The following is a 13,637-nucleotide window of genomic DNA, read 5'->3' on the forward strand; positions in this document are numbered from 1 at the left end:
CGAACCCACGTTCTCCCCAAGTTGCGAATAGTCGCGCACCAATCCATCCGGCTACGGCGGCCGCCTATACTAGTCTCATACTAGTTCAAAATAGACAAAAATACAATAGTGCGTTTATGGACTAAAAAAACACTAATTTGAGATTAAAAAGGATAAGTATATTAAGAAATAAAATAAATTCATGGATACGCAATAAAAACTTCTTTATTAAGTAAAATTATATTACATAAGAAATATAAAAATATATAATATGAATATTATAAAAATTTATTTAGCAGTCTGAGATTTGCTAATAATATTATATTACTCTTACATTTGCTAAGTATTGACAGATGGGGGAAAAAATACATAAATATTTCAAAATTGATATCATACTAAAGATTAAACAAACGCATTTTTCATTACATTTTAACAAAAGTAAAATATTTCATTACTATAAATAATATTTTTTTATCTTTCCTAATAATATGAAATATGCTTTTGCTTGCGAAGCGCCAGTATATTTAAAAACATAACTAATTTATATTTGATTGATGCAATGATGCATAAATAATATACAGGGTTGGCCATATTAAACTGGCCCATTGAGTAACCCTATAACTTTTTACTGTAATTTGAAATCTAAGGTTTACGTCAACAAGCCAAAGACACTAGGCGCACTTAAGGCCAATATCCGACGGGAAATAGCCGCCATATCGGCCGAGACGCTGGCCAAAACTATGGAAAATGCCGAAAAACGGGCACATTACGCTATACGAGCTAAGGGCGACCACTTGCGCGATATCATATTCAAAAAGTGATGTAAACGAATCTCCTTGAACTACATTAAATGTTTTTCACAATGAAACACAAAAAAATGTTTCTTTTTCCATATTTTTTTAATAATCACATGGGTCAGTTTAAGATGGCCAACCCTGTATACAGAGTAACCTCTCCTAACGGGCACATTTACTAGCCATCAACTCCCTTGAGCGGCTATTTTTTTCTATACCAAATCTTATATATCGGAGGAAGTTATCCTCTTTTGAGTGGGCACTCGTGAGTGAGTTTATATGCACTCGTTTTAATGGCTTACAAAAAATTTAAGTGAATTAAAAATTTAATTCAAATAAAGTAGTATTCAAGCCATTCATTCGCTTTATAATCGGTACAAATTTAGTCTTTTTGGGACTAGTTCGATTTCAGTCAGAAAATGTTGCTTATAAGCAAGTATTTTTCTGCTTTGAGCTTTACACATATAGTAATTAATATATATAGCGAAAGCACTGACAGTGGGCGTGAAGCATACCAAAAAAGTATGTATGTATGAACTCGTATGTACTACCAGCACCTACTTCTTTGCCTCCCTATCTAGAGGAAAATTGTGTTTTTCATTTATTCACTAACACAGTATGCGCGGCTGCACTTTCCACGGTTGTACCTATCACGATGGGTAGGTCCAAACTCGTCGTTGAACGTGAGACCGCATTGATACGCATCTCCAGACGGAGTTCGTATTTAATGGATATTATGTGATTACCCTGGGTGGATGGTGGTAGAGGTGGCACAGAGAATTGATCGTCCAGTACAGCCATATCCCCCGACTCCACAATGATATGCTTTTTGACGCTATTCAAGATATACGATATGTAACGCGAACGATGGCGTGGTTCCTCTGCGATGTATTTGTAAACCTGTATGAGGTAAGTGGTCAGAGTAGTGCGAAATTTAAAACGTTTCGACTTGTTAGTCAGCCCAATGCTGAACTCGATGGTATTGCCGGGTATATAGGCATAACGTGCTGATTTCAAATACACGGCGACTGGACCGGCAGCACAAGGCCAACAGCAGAAAAACATTTCATCACTGCATTCGACTGGCAGCTGAAAGCAAATGAAAAGACAATTTTTTTAATATCTATTTTATTTTTTTTTAATGTGCTCTCACCATTGCGTTTGGTACTTTTTCAATATCGACCGTTTGGATCACCATAATTTCGGTGGGGAACTTACTCTTGCCCTCATTTTCGAAACTCACAAGTACTATTAATTCACAAAAAATTTTACCAATATCGGTAGTACAAGTTGTTGGGCAGACATCCGGTACATGAAAGTAAAAATTGTATCTATATGTGTCGGCCAGTAGGGGACCACCTTGAAAGACGATCGTTTCCATTTCCATATATGTCTCCTCACCGGAATACAATTTGGGAAAACGTGTCATGGTGTCAACCCAACTCACTGTAGCCATGCCACGAAAAATTATGCGTATATCTGCAAAAGTGGCATATGTAGATTATTAATGAAATCATATCTATATTTCGACTTTTGAAAAAACAACTTACGTCGGCTTAGCACTTTTTAAGTGTTAAACACTAAATTTATGAATTCTAATGCAATAATTAAACCAGTAATCATTCGCAGTCTTAGCTTCGGAAACCATTTCAATTAAAACTGAATAGAAGTGTTAAATTTTTCTGGAAAAGTTTACGATTTCTTCATCCAAAAGCCGATAGCAAATAAGCCGTTTGATCAAAAGCCCATAGATACATAATTATGAAGAATGTTAAATAGATTTTTTCCTCATATGGTACCATACCTTCGAGTAATCTATCCTTGACAAATGTCACTTCTACATAACCGACCACTTTTTCGCCACACATATACACCGGCGGATCCCTCTCAAGATTAAATTTGCATGCCGGCATCTCAAAGTCATTCAAAATAAATAAAAATATATTTGAAATATATTAGTTTTTGTTTGGCGATATGTTTTTGTATTGTATAATTTTTGATTATTTCATTTTCAAATTTGTTACAGTGTAGAAAAAGGAAAAAAAAAATCATTTACAATTGGCGTTGCCAAGAACAGAAAATTATTACAAAAATTATAGTAAGAATAATTAAAAAAATTGTTAAAAAACAAAATATTTTTCCGCAATTCCGCACTTTCCGAGGATTTGACCAAATTTTTTCTACAATTTTTATGTGCATCCTGATATTAACCTACAAATAAAGTGATCTACAATTGGGTGCCACCTCGGGAAGGATTTGTTGCCATTTCGTAGGCAGATGGTTTTCATAAAAAGTCTTTTCACAAGAAAAATATATCCTAAGTAATGAGCCCATGTGCTGAACGACGGTCATTGTTATAAAAAACCTATCATTTGATGCCCACAGTACGAACCATTCACAAATATCGCACCCTAAATACAAAAGGGTCACAACTCAAAATGAGCAGAAGCTCAAATATGAACGAGACGTTATCAATAAAACGGTCCGCGGATGACATATGGCAAAAATAAATTTTTTGTTTTTTGGTAGGACTGTTATAAGCTCACATGGCAAATTTCAGCGTGATATGTCACATAGTTTGTTTTCTGTGCTACTGTAAACAAGTCAAGCTCGAGTGTAGAAAATTTTGAGTTGTGCCCCTTTTGTATTTAGGGTGCGATATGTCCATTGAACTACGACGGCCACTTTGGAACCCCTATATTTTCATCTATGAATAACCAGAAACTCTTTGATTTAGGGTGGGAAACCATTTAGAAGGGCTTACAATAACACACATCACATTTTTATCGACGAACTCAATTTTATTATTCGCTAAAGGCCGTAGCCGAATGGGTTGGTGCGTTATTACCATTCGGAATTCACAGAGAGAACGTTGGTTTGAATCTCGGTGAAACACCAGAATTAAGAAAAACATTTTTCTAATATCGGTCGCCCCTCGGCAGGCAATGGCAAGCCTTTGAGTGTATTTCTGCCATGAAAAGGCTTCTCATAAAAATATCTGCCGTTCGGAGTCGGCTTGAAACTGTAGGTCCCTCCTTTAGAGCTTTTTTATAAAGCATTCTTTTGTGAACATTTTTGTCTATAAGTTTTTTTTTATCTTTATTTAGTCGTATGATTTTGAGCTGCTAAGCGGAGCAACCAACACATTAGCGAAGCGCGTACATGATTACACAGGCCGACAAAATTTAACCAACATTCAGACCCAGAAACCAGACTATATATTTCCGAAGGTTTATGATGCGCTGAATCCAAATCTGGCCTCAGAATTGCTCTATCTGCTCTGGTTTTCGAAAGTATATTTTCCATAAAATCTATAAAAAAGAAGTTATTACGCTTTAAAACAATTGATCCCTTAATTTTTCGCGTAATTTTGTTTATAACTTTTTTATTATTAATTTTACAAAAAAAAGTTTTGAATGAAAGTTGTAGATAATATTATTATCTACAAAAAAGTATTTTACAAAATTTTCTTAACTTTCGAAATTCACGAGATAATCGCAAAAACTAGTTGCACCCTTATTTCCAAGATGGCGGCCGCGGGACACAACCCCCGACCCCGAAAACTCAAATTTAAGTTCACAGTGATGGGCTTTACATAATAAAACCATAAACTCGCATCCTCCTAAAATTATGAAGTTAAATGCTCTTTTGACTGGACTAACTCGAGAAGGTAGAATGCTACGTAGGTAACAGCATATCGATATTTTGGAAACTGCTATGACGGCTGAAGAACTATTATATGGTCCAGGAATAGATGACACAGTGTAAGTAATTAAATAATTCGTATAACTCTACATAAACCGATAGCAAAACTTTAAATGCGTTTTTCTCAAAATTATGCTTTTTGAACTGGTGATCACTGTAATTTAAAAACCGCTTTGTAAATTTCAATAAAATGTATACTGCTTTTGAAAAACATAAAAATCTGGTACCTTATCGAAGGATTTTTTTTCACAAATTTTGATTTTTTTTACAATTAATTAGCGGTTTTTTTTTCTCGAAAATCTGAAAAATATTTCCTGCGGCCGTCATATTGTTAATTTTGAAAAAAAAAAATCTTTGATCAGGCACAAGATTATCTATTAATAAAACTAATTTCTCTTGTCCGATTGATTTTAGATGAATCTGCAACGACTTGTGATGATCACCGCAAGGGACTTCTGGAGAAACGGGCTCCACACAAACAGCGATAACTTTTACAATTACTATTTTTTTTTTAATTTGGCTAAAGCCAAGTCCAAATATGCTGTATTAATGGTATATTTTTATTTTTGTAAAATAAAGCAATTGACTAGCAAAAAAAAAATGATTGAAAAACATAATTTTTTCGGGCCTCTGACTACGCCTAACCCCAGAGATTTATCCATGGCTTTGCAATCATATTTCATGTGCCATGAATATATCAAAGTAATGTTTACAAGTTTACCATGGAAAGCTTCGCGACTTATTCGATCTCCAGCTGAAACTTGCAATTGCATTTTTGTGAGTTTATGGCGGTAGTAATCGTTTACCCATTTTCCCTATTCGTCGAATTTTTGAAAATTTCTAGCGTACATTTTCTTTGCATCTAAACTCATCGGTTGATGTGTACTACTTACAGTACTTCTTCTAAATTGAATCTGGTGACGCCGTTTTTCCAGTGAAGAGTGACATAGGCAGACAATAAACATATTTATGGCCGAAATTGGGAAAAGTTAATCTTACAAACTTCTTGTTCAAGACGCGACTACGTGCCACATAGCAGATGAGCGATTCCAAGTCAAATAATCCAAGTATTTGAACATTGTCGTCCAATCTGCTAATAGTTTATTTCTGCTAATAGTTATTGTGCATAAAAAGAAGTAAGTTGAGAAAGAAGATTTATCAATTTGAGATTTATTCAATGTTGAAAATTTATATAGAGTTTTTAATTTTTCATATAGTTTTTTAAAGCGAAATATCTTCGGTTTATTTCAACTTGTTTATATATTTTTCTTTATTTTTTAGGATAAAATATACTGAACTTTTAATTTTTTTTATTTTTAGTATAAAAAATACTTTAGAAAAATTTTTGGCAAACAAATTTTTTTACTCGTATTTTTGTATTTTAATACAAAAAAAAATAGTTGTCATATTTGAAAAGCACCCCTTCTAGATTCTTTTCTTATTATTTTTTAATAATAAATAAGAGTTTTCTCAGTAATCTTTACAAGTTGCAGAATGGGCTTCACATTTTTTTCGAGTTATGTCTAAATATATGAGAAGCTGACGAGTGAAAAATACTATTTATCTTCTGACTTATGTACATAGCGACGATATTAGTATTACGAGTACGGATGAATAGTATTTTGCACGATTTCTTGCACATATTTGAGAGGGATATTTTTCAAAAATGACAAAAATAGTTTGATCTCAAAAATATTACACAAAAACCTAAGTTCTATTCCTCCAAAGCATTTTTCTTTAATTTTTTTAATTATATTTTATCCAAAAAAATAATAAAAATGATGAAATGTAGAGAAAGTATATTCTATAGCAAAATCTTCAAATTGAGTAAATCCCAAAATTATACCTTTTTTTTAATTTTTCTTAGCTTTTTCCTTTTTATTATACCTCTCAAGCCCATGAAGCAAAAAGTAAAGGTGATGTAAGATGTAGGTATACTTTTCTCAGCCTCTGTCAGCCATTTTAATATATCCGTCATCTCCTCTTGCTAAAGCTACTTTTTATTTCAGAGCAAATTCTGAAGGAAATGTACTCAAAAGCATTGAAGTGAAGTGCTAAAAAAGTTAGAAGGCAATCTTTTTTTGTTGTGCCACAAAACGTGGTAAACGAGGGCATTAAGTTTGTTCATTTGCGATAGACAAATAGAAAATATTCGTGCGGCACTTCTTGAAATCAGGCGAAAAAGTTTACAAATAAAAAAAAAAAAACAATGGAATAAGTTGTTCATATACGAATTTGATTATACGACTTTGATGACTAATGGCCTACTAATGGATATATCGTGAAATATTGCTTTCGAAAGGTAACTAGCGGAAAACAATCAATACTTTTTAATCATCTAATATTAAGAGAGAACAACAGATTTAAAGATAAGAAAGAATTTTGTGCTGTATTTTATGGTAATTTATAACAAAATATCTTTGATACTTTTATTTAATTAATTTTAATTAACACACTTCTTCAAGCCGTCCAAAACTAATGATTTTTTGCACAAATTAGACCAGAATATTTTATTATGTTATGGACTAGTTCATTAACTGGTACAAGTTTGATGTCTAATCTTACTAGTTCGCTATTACTCTTGCAGAAGCGGTTGACAACTGTCATTTCATAGAAAGTGCCACTTAGTAGCATTGAAAAAATTAGAAGCCGAACTATGTAGTTTAGCTGCAAAGCAAACTGGGGGTAAGGCAGGTTAGAACTAGCGGGTTTAACTGCAGGGTAATTACGTGCATTGGGTGGAGTGTTAGCGAAAGTGTTGAACTCGTATTTAAAAGCAGAATGGTTACTTATGCGATTGGAATTGTGAAAATTCTGTGAAAATAATATACCGGTTTTTAAATTTACATACATGAATATATAATAATTAATTTAGGTAATCATTGCAATTGATTTGCCAATGGACTTTGCTAATTTTAATGCGCTATGCAAGTAGAGTTCGTACATATAAATTGTATTTATATAATATATAAAGTTGTTATTTTTTCTGTTTACTAACTAAAGAAAACTCAAAGACGTCCCCTATTCCATATTTTACAGAACTGTTTCTTAAAGTAAATGAAAAGAAATAATTCCAAGTGAATGATTCCAAAAAAACAATGTTCTTTTGATTACATTCATATATGTAAATACCAGGTTATTCAATAGTCAATATAATTTTATGATTTGAAATACATTTCATTAATCCCTAGCTGTACCCGGCACGCGTTGCTACGCCAACAACTGAAATAAATTTAAGAAAAATAACTTTAAAGAAAAATCAGCACCCAAATATTCAATTAATTCTAAACCATTTTATAAATTTTGTTTATTTCGAAAAAATTGTGATATTACAAAGTTTAGTTTCAATTCGATGTTTATTGAAGCGCTGTGGGATACACAATATTTCTTGTTTTTCCATCTGGTGCATAGACGAATAAGTCAGAAGGTTTTCCGATACTTGAGCAAGCCACATAGAGCTGCCCATGTGAGAAGCATGGATTCTCCAAATTTAATCCCCAAACTTGTAACGATTGTCCTTGTGCTTTGTTAATAGTCATTGCGAAAGCGAGTCGCACCGGGAACTGTAAACTTGTGAATTCGAATGGCATATCTGTCGGGACCATTGGGATACGTGGCAACAGTACATCTTCATCTTTGAACTTTCCAGTCAAAATTGTGGCCTCGATAACATTGTTCATCATTTTCTTGACTGAGAGTCTGGTTCCGTTGAAAAGTCGTGGTGGATTTATGTTTCGAAGAAGAATGATGGTTACGCCAATTTTAAATGTAAGAACGTGCGGCGGCATGCCAGACAAATCAAGCGAATTCAAGAATTCAGTTGGATAGTTTACAACCTCGTCTTGATTCTCCACAGTTTCGATGGACTTATATGTTGTCGTTTCACTGGGTATTCCATGCTGAGAGTTGATGGTATTGACATCGATGTTTTTGGCTGCTAATATAGAACGCGTACTGAGCCACTGATGGTTTTTTTAGTTTTGAGCAATGTTTGGAAAAACTTGTTGTACCAATTCGTCGATGCTTTCTGTGATCTTACAGAAGTTTACTGGCAGGGTGATTACATTGTGTAGATTCATCAAACGATGCATCCCGTTGTAGTTGTACATGCATATTAGGTTCCAAAGTAAATTTCTGTAAATGACGCCATAGAACTGATGATTTAAGACATGCATTAAGTTCATCAACTGGTGTTGAACGTGGTATAATGGGCAGTGTTTGTCGAAAATCACCATGCAATGAAATGAGTGCGCCACCGAAGATCCGCCTGTTTCCTCTCAAATCTTCCAATGCTTTCTTGTGAGACATTGTACATTCGTCTCCTATGATAATTTTACCCTTTTGAAGTACTTTTCCCATTTAAGAATTTTTGCTGATGTTGCATGTTGGTGCCTCAGTGTTTCGCAAATTCAACGACAGTTTTAATGCTTAATTCGCTGTTCGGCTACCATCCAAAAGAGTTGCCGCAATTCCAGATGATGCAATAGCCAGTGCAATATTATTTTGTGATCGTATGGTTGCCAAAATTAGTGAAAGAAGAAAAGTCTTGTCTGTACCACCGGGTACATCTATGAAAAACAGTCCACCGCTTTGTTCTGTGATTGCACGCATAATTCTGTCAAACGCAATGCGTTGTTCTGGAATCAACTGCGCAAGATTTGTTCTAACGAATGTCCCCAGTTCGTCAGAATCATAGTGTGTTTCTCATTGCAAATCACGATCGTAAAGATTGTTTGTAGGTCGGTTTGAAGCAGGTATTCCCAGTTGCACCAGTGCCTCGTTAGCGATTGTCAAACATATGGCTTCAATCAAAATTTAAGTTGCATCTATGAACATGTCATATCGTTTCCTCTGTGTAAAAATACATTGACATACTAATTTTTATGACAATCGTTTGAACGGAGCACAAGTTGCTACTCTGCAATGCCACCTGGTGGCGAGTGAGATCAATGAGCATATTCTACAAACCTTCTCCGTGGAAAAATACATATACATACCAATTTTTATAAAAATCGGTTCAGTAGTTTTTGAGTTCATCGATGACATACAGGCTAACATTCATTTTTATATATGAAAGTCTCCCTGAAGATCAATGCACTTGTTCCAACGAGATTCCAATTTATGAATTCCATCGTTGAAGTGAGAATCTGTATAGATAAGGTCATATCATGACCGGGGGTAAACGTCGATTATACATATATTGAAACAGGTGGAAGTCGCTAACGATCAAATATGGTAAGTACGGTGAATGCTCAATTCGCACTCTAATTCATAGATTTTAGCCATTGTTAAATAATATTTTTTCTTTTGTAAACCGGGTCTTTTTTCACAAATTTTCTCCCTCTGCTGGTCTAAAAATTTACAATAATTTTCAAAATGTATTGCTTTACAAGTTGAGATACACTGCGCCAAATAACTATAGCACTAGAAATTATTGATAAGCTTTGACCATTTATTTGTTTTTAATTTCCCTTTAACATTTTTTTATGAAAACATAGTTCATTCTCCTATAAAAACCATATAAATCCAAGTTTTAAACTTTGTCCAAAATAAACAAAAATAAAAATTCAACAAAACGTCATTAATATTTCACACTTTTTAATTAAAAACAAACCGGGTACGCACTTTTGTAGTCCATTCAATTTTAATATAAGATGTGCCAGTCTAAGCTGACTCAAAAATCGCATTGGTAATTTTTCCCTAATATCAAAAAAGTTCATAACTTCGTTAAATGGAGGAAATGCAAAAACCAGCAAGAATTTTTAGTTAAAGGGTTGGAATTTTGGGTGTTTGGCCGAGCTCCTCCTCCTATTTGTGGTGTGTGTCTTAATGTTGTTCCACAAATAGAGGGACCTGGGACCTACAGTTTCAAGCCGACTCCGACGGGCAGATATTTTTATGAGGAGCTTTTTCATGGCAGAAATACACTCGGAGGTTTGCCATTGCCTGCCGAGGGGCGATCGCTATTAGAAATTTTTTTCTTAATTTTGGAATGGTAGTCACGCACCAACCCATTCGGCTACGGCGGCCGCCAGATCCGCTCTGATTAGAGAAAGTTAAAAAGCAATTCGTTTGTTTAAGTGACAGCCTAGTACTTTTCACCCAATGATTTCGAATCTCATAACGTGACTTCATATGTATAGATCTTGCACCTCTATGATTGTCTGGCGGATATGACTTCGGTGGCCGCCCATGAATTTCTTCGCTCTCTTAAATTTACTTATTAATTCTGCTTCCAAGAAGGTACGTCGTTAGTAGACGCAATGGTAACACAACGGGCCTTCTGATTGTTCTTGTAGCAGTTTATCAAGCCCTGGCAGTACGTTCTAGTCACCGATTGTCATCGTCTATCTCATTTCACGGTAGTTTAAATATACTTTTTCAACGTGTTGATTCTGAGGGATAGATGATTTGCTTTAAGAGGGCATGTGAATTTGTGCTTAGTATCACATGCCAGTAATATGTGATTATGGATTGGTCAATTCTGAAGAGGAGTTTAACCTAATACAATATGCTATACGCAATTCTTCCAAAATAACGCGAGCTTCACGAGGCAGCTAAAGCTCTTCGTCTATGATGAGTGGTGCTTGGCTTCTGATGATGATATTCGGTGGGTGGGAGTTTCGGAAGGTTATAAGAGACCTCCGATGGATGCCGTTTAATGCCTGTTTATTTATTTCTGGGCCAGTGTCCGGTTTTCGATCTATGCGCACTCTGGTTGCAATAGTTTTTTGAATATTTATGAAGAGAGTGGGAAAGTGGGTTCACTCTCTACCCTTAATGAATAGCGTAACAATTGAGATGGTTTAACATTTCTATTTTTATTTTTTGTATTTATTTAACTGTGAAATTTTCATGGCACTTGAAAACTCTTAAGTAACATTGTGAATATCTTTAAGTTCATAACTGTTTAAATATAAAAAAATCTTAAATTAAGCAAATCGTAATGTGCTACAGTAGATCGCTCTGCAAACTATGTAGCTTTGATATTCGAGAATATATATAAGTGCATATAAATATCTATATAATACAAAATACGTAAATTTAGTTTTTAAAAGGCCCTGCAGGAAAAAGTTCTTTGATGAGTTTTACACGCTGATAACCTGTGTGTTATAAATTGTACATAACAAAAGCTTGTTTCGGCTAACTAAAGTTAGTATTCGTATTTTATTTAATTTTGTATTAATTTCATATTATCGAATATATCACAAATATTGCAGTTTCTGTTCAAAAAATACCCGTAGTTTGTAACAAAAAACAAAAATTTTTCAATTATTTCTTAACATTTATTTTAAGCGCATCAAAGTAAGGAATCACATTTTTGGCTCAAACGTATTGAGATGGAATAATGGTTGAACCGGCTACATTCTCTATACCTCGATAAGCTTTACAGATTCATCAAGAAGTCAGGGAAGTTTAGTATTCTCCCTCACTCTTCTGTGTTCCATATCCATACCTATTGTCTTTCCTTTTACAAAGAGCCGTAAGTCCAATGGGCATCCATGCTTGATTATTTGGGTTTTGATTAATTATTTCTTGGCCTACATCCCTCCAATGATAGAATCGTATTAATGTACGCGAAAACTATTATACAATACGCAATCTTCGAAGCGCTATTTATATGCCAATTTCGGAACCGTTAAGAGTCCCATCTGGAAGTTCTTATTTATTGTCTTAACACATTGAGTGTCATGTTGTATGTTTTTGTACGATACCCAATACTTCCAAAGATGTCAGACTACATCATTTTTTATGTTTTTAAAGCAGGCCCATATTTGCGCTTTGATAACTTTTACGATTTCAGTTTCGCCATACCGAGCCATGTCGCACAAAAACATGCGACACAAAAAGAAAATTAAAAAATTCGAACTAAACAACAAAGCAATTCATGGATTACTAAAATGACATTCCCACGACGGACGGTTCTACGTTACCGGAATGACCAGGATTTATATCCAGCCAAGAACTTGTCGCGCCAGCATCATTCCCCGTCTATGTATGGGAGGTGTGTATGCTGCTACAACAATAACATCAATAGGATTACTAAGAAATTATTATTATCTAATTTCCCATAGCTTTTTATAAAAAAAAAAAAAAACCGCTTGGGCTCTGTTCAAGATGTTTATCAAATCTGCTAGGTACTCAACGTGATAATAATTTTAGTCACCTCAAAATGCTTTCTGCGAAGTGATAACCTGAGCCTGAGAAACAGGAAAAGATATTGAAATGAATATAGTATTTAAAACTGTTTTTGCTGTAGTCGCATACAAGATAACGAGTTGGGAGCCTTCGAATTGTCGCGGTGAATAAATTACGACTTATTTCACCAAATTTTAGCCTTTTAAAATAGAAAGTTCATCTCTCGAATATTTCAATACACTGGCATAGTACAACTTACTTACTATCTGATATGGCAGTTGGAATTTGAGATGAACCACACTATGACTTGACAATCACACACATATTTCAAAGAACGAGTTCATTTTGGATTGATGCTTTGGTTTTTTTTACTTTGACTCATCTGAGAATCGTCGTTCATATATATCGCCAGGGGTAATGATACATTGAATAATATTTTAGGCCACAGAGAAGATTTTTATAAACATGAATTAAATTGTGTAAACAAGAAAAAAAGCCGAGTGTACTGTTACTCGGCTCAAGTTGCGCTTTTTTTCAAATTAGGTTACATTTGAAAATGTCAGAAACATCATTAAAGGTGCTGTCACACCAGTAGTATATGGGGCATGCTCCCACTAACCGTATAACATTCCTCCGCTCTAAGCTGATTTCACCCTGGGACTGCTAAAAGCATTTCATCAAGGTGGAGCTGCGTTTATGCGTTTTAGACAAACCAGGTTCCTCTCCTAATTGCGTATTGGGATTATACGCTATCTAGCCTCAATTGTTTTGTGACCAAGGAGGCGTTGGAAAGTTGCAATATCGTTACAGGATATCGACTTGTCGTCTAATTGGGTTTGTCTTGAGGCTTTACTTAACGCGTGCGTGCTTGCCCTCTGCTCGTGAATACAGTCACCCCCAAATGAGTTCTGTATAAAAAGGGTTTCTTTGGATGACGTATCTGTTGGTTGTTCTAGATCGGTCGCATTCGCTTTACTTCCACTTTACGCCCCCATTGTAAGTTTTGGAGTTTTATTACTA

At 34.6% G+C, this 13,637-nt stretch overlaps 1 protein-coding gene across 2 annotated transcripts; it reads right to left on the reverse strand.

Moving 5' to 3' along the window:
- Positions 1-936: 936 nt before the first annotated feature.
- On the reverse strand, positions 937-2,687 carry LOC129246742 (arrestin domain-containing protein 3-like). 2 transcript variants are annotated; one of them, XM_054885401.1, is made up of 3 exons: positions 2,578-2,687; positions 1,927-2,252; positions 937-1,862 (listed from the first exon to the last, which is right to left on the reverse strand). In XM_054885401.1, exons 1-3 carry the CDS (start codon positions 2,684-2,686, stop codon positions 1,371-1,373), a joined length of 927 nt encoding a protein of 308 aa, XP_054741376.1. In that variant the 5' UTR covers position 2,687; the 3' UTR covers positions 937-1,370. The 2 variants fall into 2 exon arrangements, with proteins under 2 accessions (XP_054741376.1, XP_054741377.1); XM_054885402.1 differs by lacking the exon at positions 2,578-2,687 and adding an exon at positions 2,324-2,430.
- Between the last annotated feature and the right edge of the window lie 10,950 nt (positions 2,688-13,637).

Source organism: Anastrepha obliqua, chromosome 1 (genome assembly GCF_027943255.1).
Source record: "Anastrepha obliqua isolate idAnaObli1 chromosome 1, idAnaObli1_1.0, whole genome shotgun sequence".
NCBI classification, from domain to species: domain Eukaryota; kingdom Metazoa; phylum Arthropoda; class Insecta; order Diptera; family Tephritidae; genus Anastrepha; species Anastrepha obliqua.

Excerpts from the sequence above, each read along its gene's own strand:
- LOC129246742 (XM_054885401.1), bottom strand. The coding sequence starts at position 2,686 with ATGCCGGCATGCAAATTTAATCTTGAGAGGGATCCGCCGGTGTATATG. Across the intron at positions 2,253-2,577 it reads CAAGGATAGATTACTCGAAG|ATATACGCATAATTTTTCGT; the intron begins GTATGGTACCAT and ends CCACTTTTGCAG. Across the intron at positions 1,863-1,926 it reads AAAAAGTACCAAACGCAATG|CTGCCAGTCGAATGCAGTGA; the intron begins GTGAGAGCACAT and ends ATTTGCTTTCAG.